Below are 13855 nucleotides of genomic sequence, written 5' to 3'. Positions count from 1 at the left end.
TTTTATGCCATTTAAAGGACAAGAAGGTGCTGCATTAGAGGGGCGAGCAAGCACAAAAGGAAGGAAACACTTCCCCTGTATTGGAATGCAGACAGGTAGATGTTTCATCTTTTGGTCAGAAGCACACTTGACACGTCGTAGGTTTGCATAATCAATACCTACTGGTAGTCTCTCTCGTTCTCTTTACTTCTCCTTTTCTCACTCAGTTCATTTGCACCCGAATTTCCACAAGTCCCAATTTAAGCAACTGAATATAATTAAGAGTATTATCATTGCGAAAGAGGAAAGAGATGAGGGTTGGGTGGCTCTTTGCTTTCTTTCTAAATTCTCTGAAGTGGCCCGTCTTGGTCTTAGCCAAGCCTGAGCTACCAGCCTCCTTCAGCCATTACGCTGCCTCTGGGTTTATGATGGTCATGCAAAAGCACTGATTTATAGTAAGCAACTGAAAACTGGCTGCTACACAGGAAAAACAGTTCTGGGAAGACTGTATCTTTTGCTCCTCTCTGCCTTTAACCTCAAACAGATTTGAATTACTGGTGTCGGCTCATCCCACTTGCAGTGTAGGGGCATATCCCCAACGCCCTGTGTAAATCTGCTAAGGACCATTCCTCAGCAGTTGACGATAACATTATTTCTGTCTTTAGGGCTGAGAATCGGGATGAATTATCTCCTGCTTATGGCTTGTCATAGTTCAGGAATTTAATAAATAGTTTCAAGTATTACAGAATTTATAACTGAGGGAACGGTGTGGTATATAACATGCCTTGCGGAATTATAAGTATGTATATTTTTAAAAACCATGCTTTAGGAAATATGCTCCTTGCTCATTTCATTATTGTGGCATGTGTTCATTTGCTCATTTACTTTTTTTTACTATTGTCTCAGCTGTGTTTGTGTCTCCTCCTCCTTTTAGGCCATTTCAACCTGTTCATTTCTAGAAGTCAGCAGAGAATGAGAGAGGGAATTGAAGAGAGTTGAAAGAATTTCATGTGTGCCATGACATTGAAAGCCAGTGGGCTTAAGAGAAGCTTCAACAAATTTTTCATTTTAGTGTAATTTTTCTCTCTAAATTCAAAATCAGGTCAACCTGTACTTACATTGTGTTACATTTTATAGCTATTATATTTAAAATATTACACTTTGGAACATCTGGTCTTTCATTGTTAATAGTTGCCTCTCTAATTTTTTAAGAAAAAAATTCCAGTTATACATTAAGTTTATAAAAAGTCAATATTTCAAAAATTAATTTCATAGATAACTTTTTCAACATGACCTATTGCAGAAAGTGTAATAAACACAGTGATTTTTTTCAGACATTTGACCTGTGGTTTGCATTTAAGTCAGACATTCATTTTATGGAGTTGCTCATTAAGTTGAATTTTATTTGGTCTGTCAACATTTTATAGTGTTACATTGTTATTGGCCAGAATGCATGTGTTAATAAAACATAAAACTTGTTCCCTGGCAAGAAATCTAACCATGAATGGTTAAGCTGACTTGCACCATTTTTAATTTCAGGACTCCCAGCAAAGGGCGGATTAACTGGACCTGTCAGGACCGGGACTGCTCCAGGGGGAATCAATGGTATATTTTTCTAATAGTCTAGAGACTGTACATTTTGCACTTTTTTTTTCACTGTGAGAGAAAAAAAAAAGAAACATTATTGGCTCTTCAAATCTGTCAAGTAGCTTTGTATCATGGTAATTAGCTAAGCTTGTAAACAGAGAGGTAAACAGACCCTACTCTGAGGAGCTCGCCTGCCGGGCTGTTTAGAGTCTGACTTACTACCTTCCATGCTTCCAATGGACGCTCAATAAAAACAGCAGTCATTCTGTACGATACCTCTGACATCGGTCTCATTTTACTTACTTACAATTTGTACGCTGACGATTCTCCAAAATGATTAAAAGTACCATTTTAACAGTAAGTTTATGACACTTTAAAATAAAGTCAGAGTGTAAAAAAATTGTTTTTAATGTTAAAAAAAGGGCAGAGAAATACAACCACACCAGGGACCAGGAATAAGACAGCTGTAACAATTAAGTATCAAATTTAGCTCTGACATTCACATACTATTATATTGTTGTTTAGCTTCTCTATTGTTTCAAATTTTTATATATTTACGCCATTTCTTTCCCAATTAAATTTAAACCCCAGGAAGGAGAGAAGCTCTCTCATACTTTCTTCTTGTCTTCCTTGAACACAATAAATACTCTAGAAACATTTTTATTGATTCTGACAATGTATGAATATTCCATGCATTTTCATAAATTTATAAAATCTTTTACATAATTGAGGGACAACATACTTGTTTCCCTAAATAGCCACCTAATCTATATTTCCTGGCTACACCACTCAGCTCTCAAAATGGACTCTGGCAATGACTGTTAGATCTAGAAAACAATGCTCACACCTTTCGGTGTCTCCCCCGCACCTCTCTGAGGCTGTTGTCCTACTTGCAGGTGCGTTCCACAAACCTTCCTGTTAGAGCTGTAACTCTGTTCCACACGCCATAGCGCCGAGTTTCTAAGCTTTTTGTGGATAATCTGAATGTTCTAAACTTCTCATGAATTTATTATTTAATATCCTGACACTACCAATTACTTTATTTCACTTGATTTACTTGCCTTACTTTTAACTTTTAGTAGGTAAGAAACAGCTTTGAGAATGCAAACGTTTCTTTTCCCTGAACTTGTTGGCAAGGCAATGTATTCCTTTTCGTGTCTTTTTTTTTTTTTTTTATAATGTATTTCATCCATCAAGAACATTTATAAATTTCGCTAACTTGAAACAGGTCAGACTGAAATTGGGCCTTCTACCAACAGACCAAAAGATCTAAAATTCATCGAAAGCATGGATACAACAATATATTTCAAGAAATAACAAACTCTAGTTATCATACGTGGCCTTGACCTCAGTGATCAATCACGAGGACATATGCAAAGGTTGAGGGAAAAGGAGAACAACACTACTGTTTCCAGCAGAATATTCCAATAGCATTTCAGTTGCAGGAATTTTGTGTGCTCCTGTTTTCACTTCATTAGTAATTCAACATGTCTGATTTGCCCACACAATGCTTCCAACTTAGTTCGCCCATTTGACCTGGAACAAAGTGAAAGCACATTTTGCCCAGTTGAAAGGTCTCCTGGCAAGTTGGTTAGCAACAGGCTTGCCAGCCCCGGTTCAGTTAGCAAAGAATAAACACATTTCATTCGACAATTACTAGTGTACTGACTTCTTCACTCTGCAGTTTTCTATTTTATTTTCTTGAACCATTTTTCTCATTTGTTACTCAACGTTTTACTTGTAATTCTTGCGTCTTCAACAAGATTTCCCGTTTTTGACGGTAGAAGTTTCTACATTTTCTTTGTTGCCGTTTGAACAGTTTAACTGCAAAGAACAAGAACCGAATAAAAGTTTATCTGAAGGGAGGGAAAAGCGGTGCAACAGTCTTACATCCTCCCTCGGTGGTTTAACGTTGTGGCTGGATACGTACCAATTAAGGAATCAGGCTAAGGTTTGCGCAAGTATCAATTTTACTACAGATCTCTAAAATTTGGTCACTTGGGAACGTTTATTTGTAACAGTGTAAGGACACACGTGCCATGAGGGTTCCGCGAGGAGCAGGCGCTCAGCTCCGCCTGCGGCGAGACGGCGGGAGGAGAAGGACGCCCAGCGCCCGCGGCGCCCCGGCGGCACCCGGAAAGCTGCTCCGGCGCTCGGGCAGGCGGCGACCCAGGCGTCGCGGCCCCCGGCGGAGGGCGCGGAGGGAGGCCCGCCAGCGCCGGCCTCGAGCGCCGCGTCCGGGCGCGCCGCCTCCCGAAGATACCTGCGCGACCCGGAGCAGCCGAGCCCCACCTCGATCAAAAGTGTGTTTACGGCGGTCGCGGCGCACAGCCGAGAGCTCGCTCCGCACCCCCAGGGCGCGCGAGGCCGCCGAGCCTGGAAACAAGCCCCTCCCCGCGCAGCTGTCGCCGCCGCCTGCGGGCTCCTTTCACTTTCTCACGGCCAAGTCACCCAGAGGGGCGCCGCTGCCGCCACCGCCGCCGCGCCCGAGGACTCCGCCCCGCGCCGCCTCGCTCCCGGCCCCGCCCGCCCGGCCCCGCCCGCCCCTGCAGTGCCTGGCTGCGATTGGCCCGCGCGAGCGGCAGCTCCGGCTCGCCCCTCCCATTGGCTGGGCCCCTTTGTCAGTCCGACGACGGCCCGCCACTCCCTCCGCCCTCCCGAGAAGCCGCCCTCCTATTGGCGGAGATGGCGGGCTGGGGCGGGCGGGAGCGCGGGGCCGGCCGCTTTCGGTCAATCGCAGAAGCCCCACGCCGGGAGGGAGGGAGCAGGCGGAGAGGGGCGGCCGGAGCGGGGAAACATCTGGCCGGCGCCGCCGCGTGCGTGCGTGGTGCGTCCCCCGCCCCCGCCCCCGCCCCCGCCCGCCCCGCCCCCGGCCGGCGGCTCCGCGCTCGCTCGGCGCCCGCTCCCTCGCTGGCTCTGGCAGGCTGCGGCCGCCGCTGGGCTGCTGCCATGGGGAGCCGTTGAGAGGGGCCCTCTGCGCTCCGCCGCGCTCCTCCGGCTGCCAGCGGGGGCGGGCGGGCGGAGCGGGCGACGGAGCCGGGATTGGGGGGCGGGGGGGCCGGGCGGGAGGGGGGCGAGCGGCGCAGGAAGCCCACCAAGTCCGGCGGCGGCGGCGGCCGGGAGGCGCAGGAGGCGGAGGAGGCGGAGGACGCGGCGCGGGGACGCGGCGACTTAGGGCCGCTCCGTGTGAGTGCGGCGCCGGCCCGGCCCCTGCCCCGCGCCCCTCCGCGCCGGCCGGCCGGCGGGCCCAGCTGTGCGGCGGCGGGCCGGCGCCCGGAGTGGAGTTAGTTTGGGCTCGGCGCGGCGGGCGGCGGGCGGCGCAGCTGCGGGAGGCCGGCGCGGGGACGGGCCGCGCAGCTGCGGGGTCGGCGGCGGCTCGCGGCTCCGCGCCCGGCCGGTGCAGCTGCGGGCGGCGCGGCGGCCCCGGCCGGTGCAGCTGCGGCGGCGCCTCCCGGGGCGGGGGGCGCGGGCTGGGGGCGGGGGTGGGAGCCGCCGCAGCTGCACCGCCCGGGACGGCCGCGGCTCCGGGGACCCGTGCAGCTGCGGCGGCGCCGGGGGAGGGGCGGGGGCCGCGGGCGGGCGCGGGGCCGAGGCCGGGCCGCGGCGGCGGGGCGCGCGAGCCGCCGCCCCCTCCCCCGGCTGCTCCTGGCGACTTTTCTTTTGTTGTTGCCGTGACCCGGGTCTGTTTTCTCGGCTGTTGTCGAAGGTGTTTTCCTGCTGCACCGGCTCTACGCCCTCCACCTCCTTCCCTGTGGTTTAACCTTCCTCTTTCCCCGAGTGTTGAATGCACAGCCAACTACGTCAAGATTTGCATTTCTTCCCCACTCCGCACCCCCGCCCCACCTCTTTGAAAAACAAAAACCCAGCCTCACAAACCCTTGGACCCGCGGTAGCGAGACGTAGAGGGGTTGATTGTGGAGTGCGAGCCGCTGGCCCGTTGCGGTGCTCGGGACTCATTAAACTGTCACTCACCCCCCACCCCACCGGGTAGATGGGGTGATTAATGTCTCATATGTTGGAGTGGGGAGAGGGCGTTGGTGGAGAAGAGGTGGTGGGGCTGAGAAGGAATTTATCTGTGAACAGTGCCCCCTGAAATAGGCACTCATAATTCTGTCATTCGTCGCGAAGTGAGAGAAAGTTAGGTTTGTGACTTTGGGGAAGCGAGGACGGGGCGGACGTTGGTTTTTGTTCCTCTTTAACTCTTGCTACGGCTCTCGAATGAGAACGGCGTGGTTCTCACCAGGGCTGCGACACTGCGCCTCAGGCCCCAGCTCCTTTTCTGCCCCTCAGGCTCCCCAGAGTCTACGGAGATGTATTTGAAGTTCACAGATGTCGCAGCACCTTGCGGGGCAACGGTCAGCCCAGCCAGTTTCGTCAGCCGTTCGAAAAGACCCATAAAGTCTAGCTAAAAAGTTCCCAAACTCACTAGACCTGGCTTTCCCTCCCTCCCTCCCTCCTCCTTTCTCCCTGAAAGGTTTTCTTGTGATCGAGAACATTACAGAGTGACCCAAAAAAAGATTGTTATGGGACACAGATCAAGGGGAAGACAACGTTCTGCTTTTTCTGAGCGGAAAGTCAGATCAGATATGCAGGTGCAGCGTGCATTTAATAAAAGTGACTGTGGCAGGTTCTGTCAGTTTATTAATGTGTCTCATTGAACTGAAGTACCTTCCAGGATTTCAGAAAGTGCGTTTTCAGCTTGTTGATACTGAGAATTGAAATTTGCATTAACTGGCAGTGTGAGAAATGTTACTGAGAGGTAGTTGTAGATAGTAGTTGAGGAAGAGTGAAATATGGAGGTGAACCAGGCTGAAGTAATAGTTCTCAACAGTCCTCCAACGTTCTGAGACATGTATGCCATTATCTCAGCAGAAAAAAAAATGAAAGTGCCGTAATAATGTTGAAATGGGACTGAAGATGTCAAATGAGTTGGTTTAAAAATATCCCTAAGTTGCCTTTGAAACTTCACGTTCGAGTTGAATAAAAGTGAATCTGGATTTCCTGAATAGCACCGTGGCTCGAGTGTGCCGTCAGTGTGTAAGCCAGTCCACCAACTTAAGACAGAAGTGTTGCGATTCCATAAATACAGTAGAACTCCATATGCTGAGTTTTTCAATTTCTTCTGTTAGAAAGTTTGGAAAAAAAGGGAGACTTTGAAGTATTTTGTTTATACTAACAGAAGAGAAAAGTTCTCCTAAGAAGAAGCTGGTGGCAGGAGTGTAGAGGAGTAGCATATGGCATTAAAAGGAGCACAGCTGGAGGTAGCATTTCCATCTGAACATGATGTCAGAGCAGCTGACAGCCTGCCATCCCTCAGCCTTTTATTCTAACACACAGACAGGGAGTTAGTGTGTGCGGATCTGTGGCGGAGAAGGTATCTCCTCCCTCTCGAACATCCTCTCCACTCGGCATCTGTCTCTCCCAGTCTGCTTTTTCCACCGATGTAACAGACCTGGAGCCAGCAAGACTCCGAGGAGAGGACTTAATCAGGTTTATGTGTCCTAAAGGTAGGAGTAGCGAGAGATTAGATTGAGCATATTTCTGTTTTGGTGTTTTGTTTATTTAATTTAAAAAAATCACATTACTTTTCTAACCCAGTTTAAGAATAATATATGAAATTGAGTATTAAATGAACATCTTATTGGAGTTGAAAGTCTTGGGCTTGTTTAGTTTTAATTTTTATCCCTTTTGCTTGAGCGAGTAAATAACTTTAATACACAGAAATATTTCAAGTTTTGAAATGTTAAGAAAGGCTTTGAAATACTGCTTTTTGAGATCCCTTCGGATTAAAATCCTTTTTTTGTTGTTGTTGACTGCTATTTAATTCCTTTTGCTTTTTGTGGGGGAGAAGTAGTAAACTGTCTGGAATCCAGCATTCAAACTTATATGAGAAGATTCTTCTAGTTAAGAAGCTAGATTGTTGTGTAATTAATTCCACTGTGAAACTTTATTCTTCAAAACATTCAGCAGCGCTACTGAAACATACAGCTGGAGTGCTTTTGAAACTGAAGATTTTTTAGAAAGACAAAAAAAAAAAAAAAAAAAACTTTTGTCCCCAGGAGAATAGTTTGACTGGTTTCCTCATTTCTCTTTCAAATATATATTTAAGAGATCTTTTATTTCAGCATAACAATAATTATTTGCAGGAGTTTTTGTGTTAGCGACTAATTTAGAACTTGTAGATTTGAGCTGCCTGAATTGGCCAGACAGCTGTAATCGCACTCCTCTGTTCTTAATCTCTTTATCTGGGCAGCAGCTGCCATATGGCCACAGTCAGCTGGATCAGATGTTTATAAGCTTCCTTCTTCGTCCCTCTCTGTCCTCTCAGCCTCCTAATTTGATCACGGCTACCTTGTGAGCTGCCCTCCAATCTTTATTTTTAGCCCTCTCAAGGATTAGGATTGATGTTAGCTGTGGGGCACTTAAAGTGATTGTATTGTAAATCTTGGTTTATTCTAACAGTGGCATCTTGCAGAATGTATTTGGGGTTAGGAGGAAAGTTTTAGTCCATCTTGGGCAAAGTGTAGAAGAAGCAGGGAAGTAATTTCTGAATATTAAATTAATGTGTGTCCATTCCCCAAATGCAGTCTGAGATGGGTAGTGTGGAGCCTTGCTTCTGGTCACAGGAAAAGGGAAGTTGGGTCGTCTTTATTTTTAAGGAGTTGAATTTTGACCCTTTGTACATCTTTGCCTTTCCTCTCCCTTGGTTTCACTCTCCTTCACCAGAGAACAAGGGCAACAATGCATATTTGAAAGAATAGAAGCTAGTGGGGAAAACAAAATATATCAAGTTATGTTGAAACAAAGTATTTTCTGTTGACTGAGGTAAGGCAGAGTCAGAAAAAAAATAGTTTCTCTTTTTCTAGAGAGGCTTTTTTTGGGGGGGGATGATGAACCCGCAAAGCTTTTGAGTTTCACTTGAACGTAGTATACCTTTATTTAAAGAGTTTCAATTAATCTTAATATGGAACTCATTTTGCTTTGCAACGTATCACAAAGTTTAGGTGAGAATTTTCAGAGTTAAATAAAGCCCTGCTGGCTTCTAATGTTCTAGATGTACAGGTTTCACAAAGAAGTAGAACCATTTTTTTCTCAATTCATTTAAAAAAGTATTTGGATGTGTTCATAGTAAAGATGATCTTTTCCATCTGCTGGTGTAGTTCCTTCTGATCTGGTACATGTGTGCCATACCTGCAAATCTTACGGCATTAACATCTGTTTTTATACACAGGGCTTTTGTTGTTGTAACACTCTGACTTTAAGAGTAAGTTGTTTGCTAATTTCTGGACTAATTATGCGATTTCATTTTTTTCCTTGATTCAGCCAAATGTGTGTGTTTAAATTGTGCTTTCTAAGTGCAGTCAAGTATCAAAAGTAATAAAATAGAAAGAATGGTTGAACAAGTTTTCTGAATCTTCCAGAATGTGTTTGGGACTTTTCTTTGTTCATTATATGAGTTGTTCCCTTTGAAATTAAAGCCATTTTCTAGGTTTTTTTAGGATATAATTTGATGACTAGAGTTAATTAAATTTCTTCTGAAAGAGTTCTAAATTCTCATTCTCAGTAAGAGACTCTACTGAAATTAAGGCTTTTAAAACTTGACGACAAGTCCAAGGAGGGTGGAGATGTATGGGAGACGGCTTGGCTGGGGTCAGGGAGTGGGGAAAGGGGCCGTGTCTCTTCCCGCATTTAGGATTCGTGCGTGTGATCTGTGGTTCTTGGGTCATAAGCCTGATTAAAATTCAGGGACATGGACCTCAGCGGCCCAAGCGGAATTATTTTTTTTTATATGGGGATTAGAGCATTGAAACGTTGTTCCTGACCAGGCTCTCATGAGAAATTTCTCTCTCCCCAGGTTATGAAGACAGCATGGAGTTTCCAGACCATAGCAGACATTTGCTGCAGTGTCTGCGCGAGCAGAGGCATCAGGGTTTTCTGTGTGACTGCACTGTCCTGGTGGGAGATGCCCAGTTCCGGGCGCACCGGGCTGTGCTGGCTTCATGCAGCATGTACTTCCACCTCTTTTACAAGGACCAGCTGGACAAAAGAGACATTGTTCATCTGAACAGCGACATTGTTACAGCCCCAGCTTTCGCTCTCCTGCTTGAATTCATGTATGAAGGGAAACTCCAGTTCAAAGACTTGCCCATTGAAGACGTGCTAGCAGCTGCCAGTTATCTCCACATGTATGACATTGTCAAAGTCTGCAAAAAGAAGCTGAAAGAGAAAGCCACCACGGAGGCAGACAGCACCAAAAAGGAAGAAGATGCTTCAAGTTGTTCAGACAAAGTCGAGAGTCTCTCGGATGGCAGCAGCCACATGGCAGGGGATTTGCCCAGTGACGAAGATGAAGGAGACGATGAAAAATTGAACATCCTGCCCAGCAAAAGAGACTTGGCGGCCGAGCCTGGGAACATGTGGATGCGATTGCCCTCAGACTCAGCAGGCATCCCCCAGGCTGGCGGAGAGGCAGAGCCACACGCCACAGCAGCTGGAAAAACAGTAGCCAGCCCCTGCAGCTCAACAGAGTCTTTGTCCCAGAGGTCTGTCACCTCCGTGAGGGATTCGGCAGATGTTGACTGTGTGCTGGACCTGTCTGTCAAGTCCAGCCTTTCAGGAGTTGAAAATCTGAACAGCTCTTATTTCTCTTCACAGGACGTGCTGAGAAGCAACCTGGTGCAGGTGAAGGTGGAGAAAGAGGCTTCCTGTGATGAGAGTGATGTTGGCACTAATGACTATGACATGGAACATAGCACTGTGAAAGAAAGTGTGAGCACTAATAACAGGGTACAGTATGAGCCGGCCCATCTGGCTCCTCTGAGGGAGGACTCGGTCCTGAGGGAGCTCGAGCGGGAGGACAAAGCCAGTGACGACGAGATGATGACCCCAGAGAACGAGCGGGTCCAGGTGGAGGGGAGCATGGAGAGCAGCCTGCTGCCCTACGTCTCCAACATCCTGAGCCCGGCCGGCCAGATCTTCATGTGCCCCCTGTGCAACAAGGTCTTCCCCAGCCCGCACATCCTGCAGATCCACCTGAGCACGCACTTCCGCGAGCAGGACGGCCTCCGCAGCAAGCCGGCCGCCGACGTCAACGTGCCCACCTGCTCGCTGTGCGGGAAGACTTTCTCGTGCATGTACACGCTCAAGCGCCACGAGAGGACCCACTCGGGCGAGAAGCCCTACACGTGCACGCAGTGCGGCAAGAGCTTCCAGTACTCGCACAACCTGAGCCGCCACGCCGTGGTGCACACGCGCGAGAAGCCGCACGCCTGCAAGTGGTGCGAGCGCAGGTTCACGCAGTCCGGGGACCTGTACAGACACATCCGCAAGTTCCACTGTGAGTTGGTGAACTCCTTGTCTGTCAAAAGCGAGGCGCTGAGCTTGCCCGCTGTCAGAGACTGGACCTTAGAAGATAGCTCTCAAGAACTCTGGAAATAATTTTATATATATATAAATAATATATATATACATATATATAAATAGATCTCTATCTAGTTGTGGTACGGTCTAAAAGCAGTCTTGTTTCCTGGAACTAAGAAGTTGGGATATTAACTTGTTTTTGCACTTTAGAATAGCATGAGAATCTCACTAATTTAGCATTCTGATAAAAGAAACTTTAGCGCAAGTCGAGAATAGAGAGGCGTTTTGCTTTCAAGGGGGCAGGGGAAGTGGGCCAATAAGAACCTTTGAAACAAATCGTCCTATCACAAAAGGCTTTCTTAGGGCTTCATTTTGTCAACATTGCATTGTCTTTTGAGCTCTCTCGTTTCCCCACTTTTTTTTTTTTTAAAGTAGAAATTCCCTCCAGTTTTATTAGCCTCTTTATATGTCTCAAATTGCATGAATCTTTTCTGGCTGTTGGAAACCTGAATGCTTTTAGACCCAAATGGAAAATTTCTGAAATGCTGGATTATCTATTTTTAAACAAGCAGTTGACTTAAAACTTTCTGTGGCAACTTCTGGTTTTCTGACGGTTCCCAATGAGAGCAATTCTGAGAGTACACTGGGATCACTGGGACGCTGTCTGTGAAGGTTTGCTGGGGACGAACAAGGATAGTGCAGCTTCAGCAGTGTTGAACTCTGTGTTGAAAATGTGAATTACTGTTATTGTATACTGTAATTGATTACATGGGCTGGGGGGGGTCAAAGAACTTGACAGGTTGTGTTGATGCTCTTAGTTGAGTCTTGAAAAGTAAATATTAACGCTACAGAAATGCATGAGTTTCAATATATTTTTTGTCTTTGTTTGCATTGTATAACTTTAACGAGTGAGTTTAAAATTATTTAATTTCCTTAGAAAAATAGCACCATTTGGAAAAAAACTGGTGTTATGAAGAACGTAAATGCACTGTTTTTATTTTTATTTTATATAATTTAAATTGACTTTCCCACTGTCCTTAAGTTGAAACTGTTAAGCTGAATAAAAACTTAAGCTGCAAATTGATAACTTCGCTACATAACAAGGAAAATATAAATGTTTACAAACGGCTTAAAGATTTGCATGTGCAGTGTGCATTTATAACAAACTTCTAATTGCACAAGACCCATGCCAGCTCAAAGTTTAGGTGTACACATTTACCCAGTTGAGCATTTTTAGAATAACTACTGCACAAATTGACAATAGGTCATTCTCTCTTTTTTTGCTCCCCTTTTCTTTCTCTCCCCTTCCTTACCCAACACCGCCCCCCCCCCCCCCCCCCCAACTCATGAAAAGATTCTATGGACTGAAAAAGCCCCAGGCTGAAAGGACTGGCCTGCCTTGATTGACATGGGGAAGGGGGTTAGTAGACTTTGTGTGTCGCGGCAGCAGAGGCTGCAGCCCGACGTGTGGTTTTAGTGGCCAGCACGCAGGGCAGAAGCATTTTGCACAGTGTTTGTTTTCCTGTCTTGCACTTACAAATAAGGTCTATGGGAGTAGCATGGAAAATGTTTGCTGTTTTTCCCTTTTTTTTTTTAATAGCTTTTGTTTAAAATTTGATCGCCTTAACTACTGTAAACATAGCCTATTTTTGTGCTTAAGATACTGAATGGAAAACTCCATTGTGTGTTGCTGGACTGTTTTGGAAATATTTGGTCAAATGTGTGTTAATTTGGCTGTAATGGCATTTAAAGCAAACAAACAAACAAAAAAAGCTGTGAAAATGGCCTTGGAGCATTATCTTTAGTTACTTGAAGAGTTTCTAGTTTTTTTAAATACAGTTTATGTTAAAATAATTTTTATTAATTTAGAGAGGACAATCAATGTCTGTGAGAAAGCGGACTTTCTTTGGATTTTCATTTTGTGGTCATTGTGAGTGATTGCTTTTTCCTTTTATTAGTTTCACATTCTTCCTTTGTTCTAAAACTTAGACTGACATCTAGCTTTGACAATCATAGTATGTTTTATTTTCCTGAGGGGGGAATAACTTATAATGCTGTTTAGTTTTGTACTATTGGTGTGTTGGTGAATTTTTAAACTGTGTGCTAACTGCAATAAATTATATGAACTGAGAATTTCTTGTGTGCTATGTCAGTTGTGGTTCTATACTACATAGATCCTGAATGTCATACATGGGATCTTTATTTTTAATATTCAGAGATTATGAAATTATTAGAATGCCTTAAATCCCTCAAATGGAAACGTGCGAACATTTTTGCTTCTGGTCATTCAAGAGGATACTAAATGCACATTTTAAAAATGTGACCCATTTTCTACAATCTCGATCATTTAAGATAATTCCCTAGAAATCTGTGAATCCATGAAACTTCAAGCGGCAGCATAGGTTTTTCATAATATGCTGTACAGCTACTCATCTGTACGCCATAAGTCATTTTCATGGATAATCTTATCCTAAGTTGATTGGTCAAATCTATTCTTCTGTGCTCTGGTTTAAGTGGAAAATTGAAGGAGACCGGATGTCTTAATTTGGAAGACTGCTTGGCTAATGACTGGAATTCTACGCAATCGAATTAGCAGGCATTCGATTGTTCAAGATTAGCTATAGACATCCTTTTTATTGCTGGGAGAACTCGAAAGTTCCCAGGTTTTTAATTCTCAAGTTGTAATTTAAAAATGTAATTAAGCACATGCAACCATTCACAGAACCCTGTCCCCTAATTATTTTGATGTTCCCAACTTCATGGTTGTCTCGTTGGGCATATCAGGGTGAGAAACTTTGCTAGTTGACCCAAGGAATTGACAGAACACACATGTGCCAGACGGTACGGTAGAGGAATGGTCACATACGGCCCTGCAGGGCCGGCATGGACCTGAGAGTTATTTTAAGTCCTGAAATCTGTAATTGCCCGT

At 45.7% G+C, this 13855-nt stretch overlaps 1 protein-coding gene and 1 long non-coding RNA gene across 6 annotated transcripts; one reads left to right on the top strand and one right to left on the bottom strand.

The window, feature by feature from the left end:
• Nucleotides 1-1950: 1950 nt before the first annotated feature.
• On the bottom strand, nt 1951-3956 carry LOC138921540 (uncharacterized). The gene is made up of 2 exons (XR_011434176.1): nt 3497-3956; nt 1951-3390 (listed from the first exon to the last, which is right to left on the bottom strand). It is a non-coding gene; the product is annotated as an uncharacterized lncRNA (long non-coding RNA).
• A 375-nt stretch (nt 3957-4331) lies between these two features.
• Nucleotides 4332-13059, top strand: ZBTB18 (zinc finger and BTB domain containing 18). 5 transcript variants are annotated; one of them, XM_070256051.1, is made up of 3 exons: nt 6722-7073; nt 9422-10109; nt 10222-13059. In XM_070256051.1, the coding sequence occupies exons 1-3, from the start codon at nt 7061-7063 to the stop codon at nt 10229-10231; spliced, it is 711 nt and encodes a 236-aa protein (XP_070112152.1). In that variant the 5' UTR covers nt 6722-7060; the 3' UTR covers nt 10232-13059. The 5 variants fall into 5 exon arrangements, with proteins under 5 accessions (XP_070112150.1, XP_023488499.1, XP_070112151.1 ...); XM_070256049.1 differs by lacking the exon at nt 6722-7073 and adding an exon at nt 4332-4393 and having other exon boundaries at nt 9422-11119; XM_023632731.2 differs by lacking the exon at nt 6722-7073 and adding an exon at nt 4476-4752 and having other exon boundaries at nt 9422-11119.
• The last annotated feature ends 796 nt before the right edge of the window (nt 13060-13855 follow it).

This window comes from Equus caballus, chromosome 30 (genome assembly GCF_041296265.1).
Source record: "Equus caballus isolate H_3958 breed thoroughbred chromosome 30, TB-T2T, whole genome shotgun sequence".
In the NCBI taxonomy this organism is placed as follows: Eukaryota; Metazoa; Chordata; class Mammalia; order Perissodactyla; family Equidae; genus Equus; species Equus caballus.
This window is presented reverse-complemented; position numbering and strand designations above follow the sequence as displayed.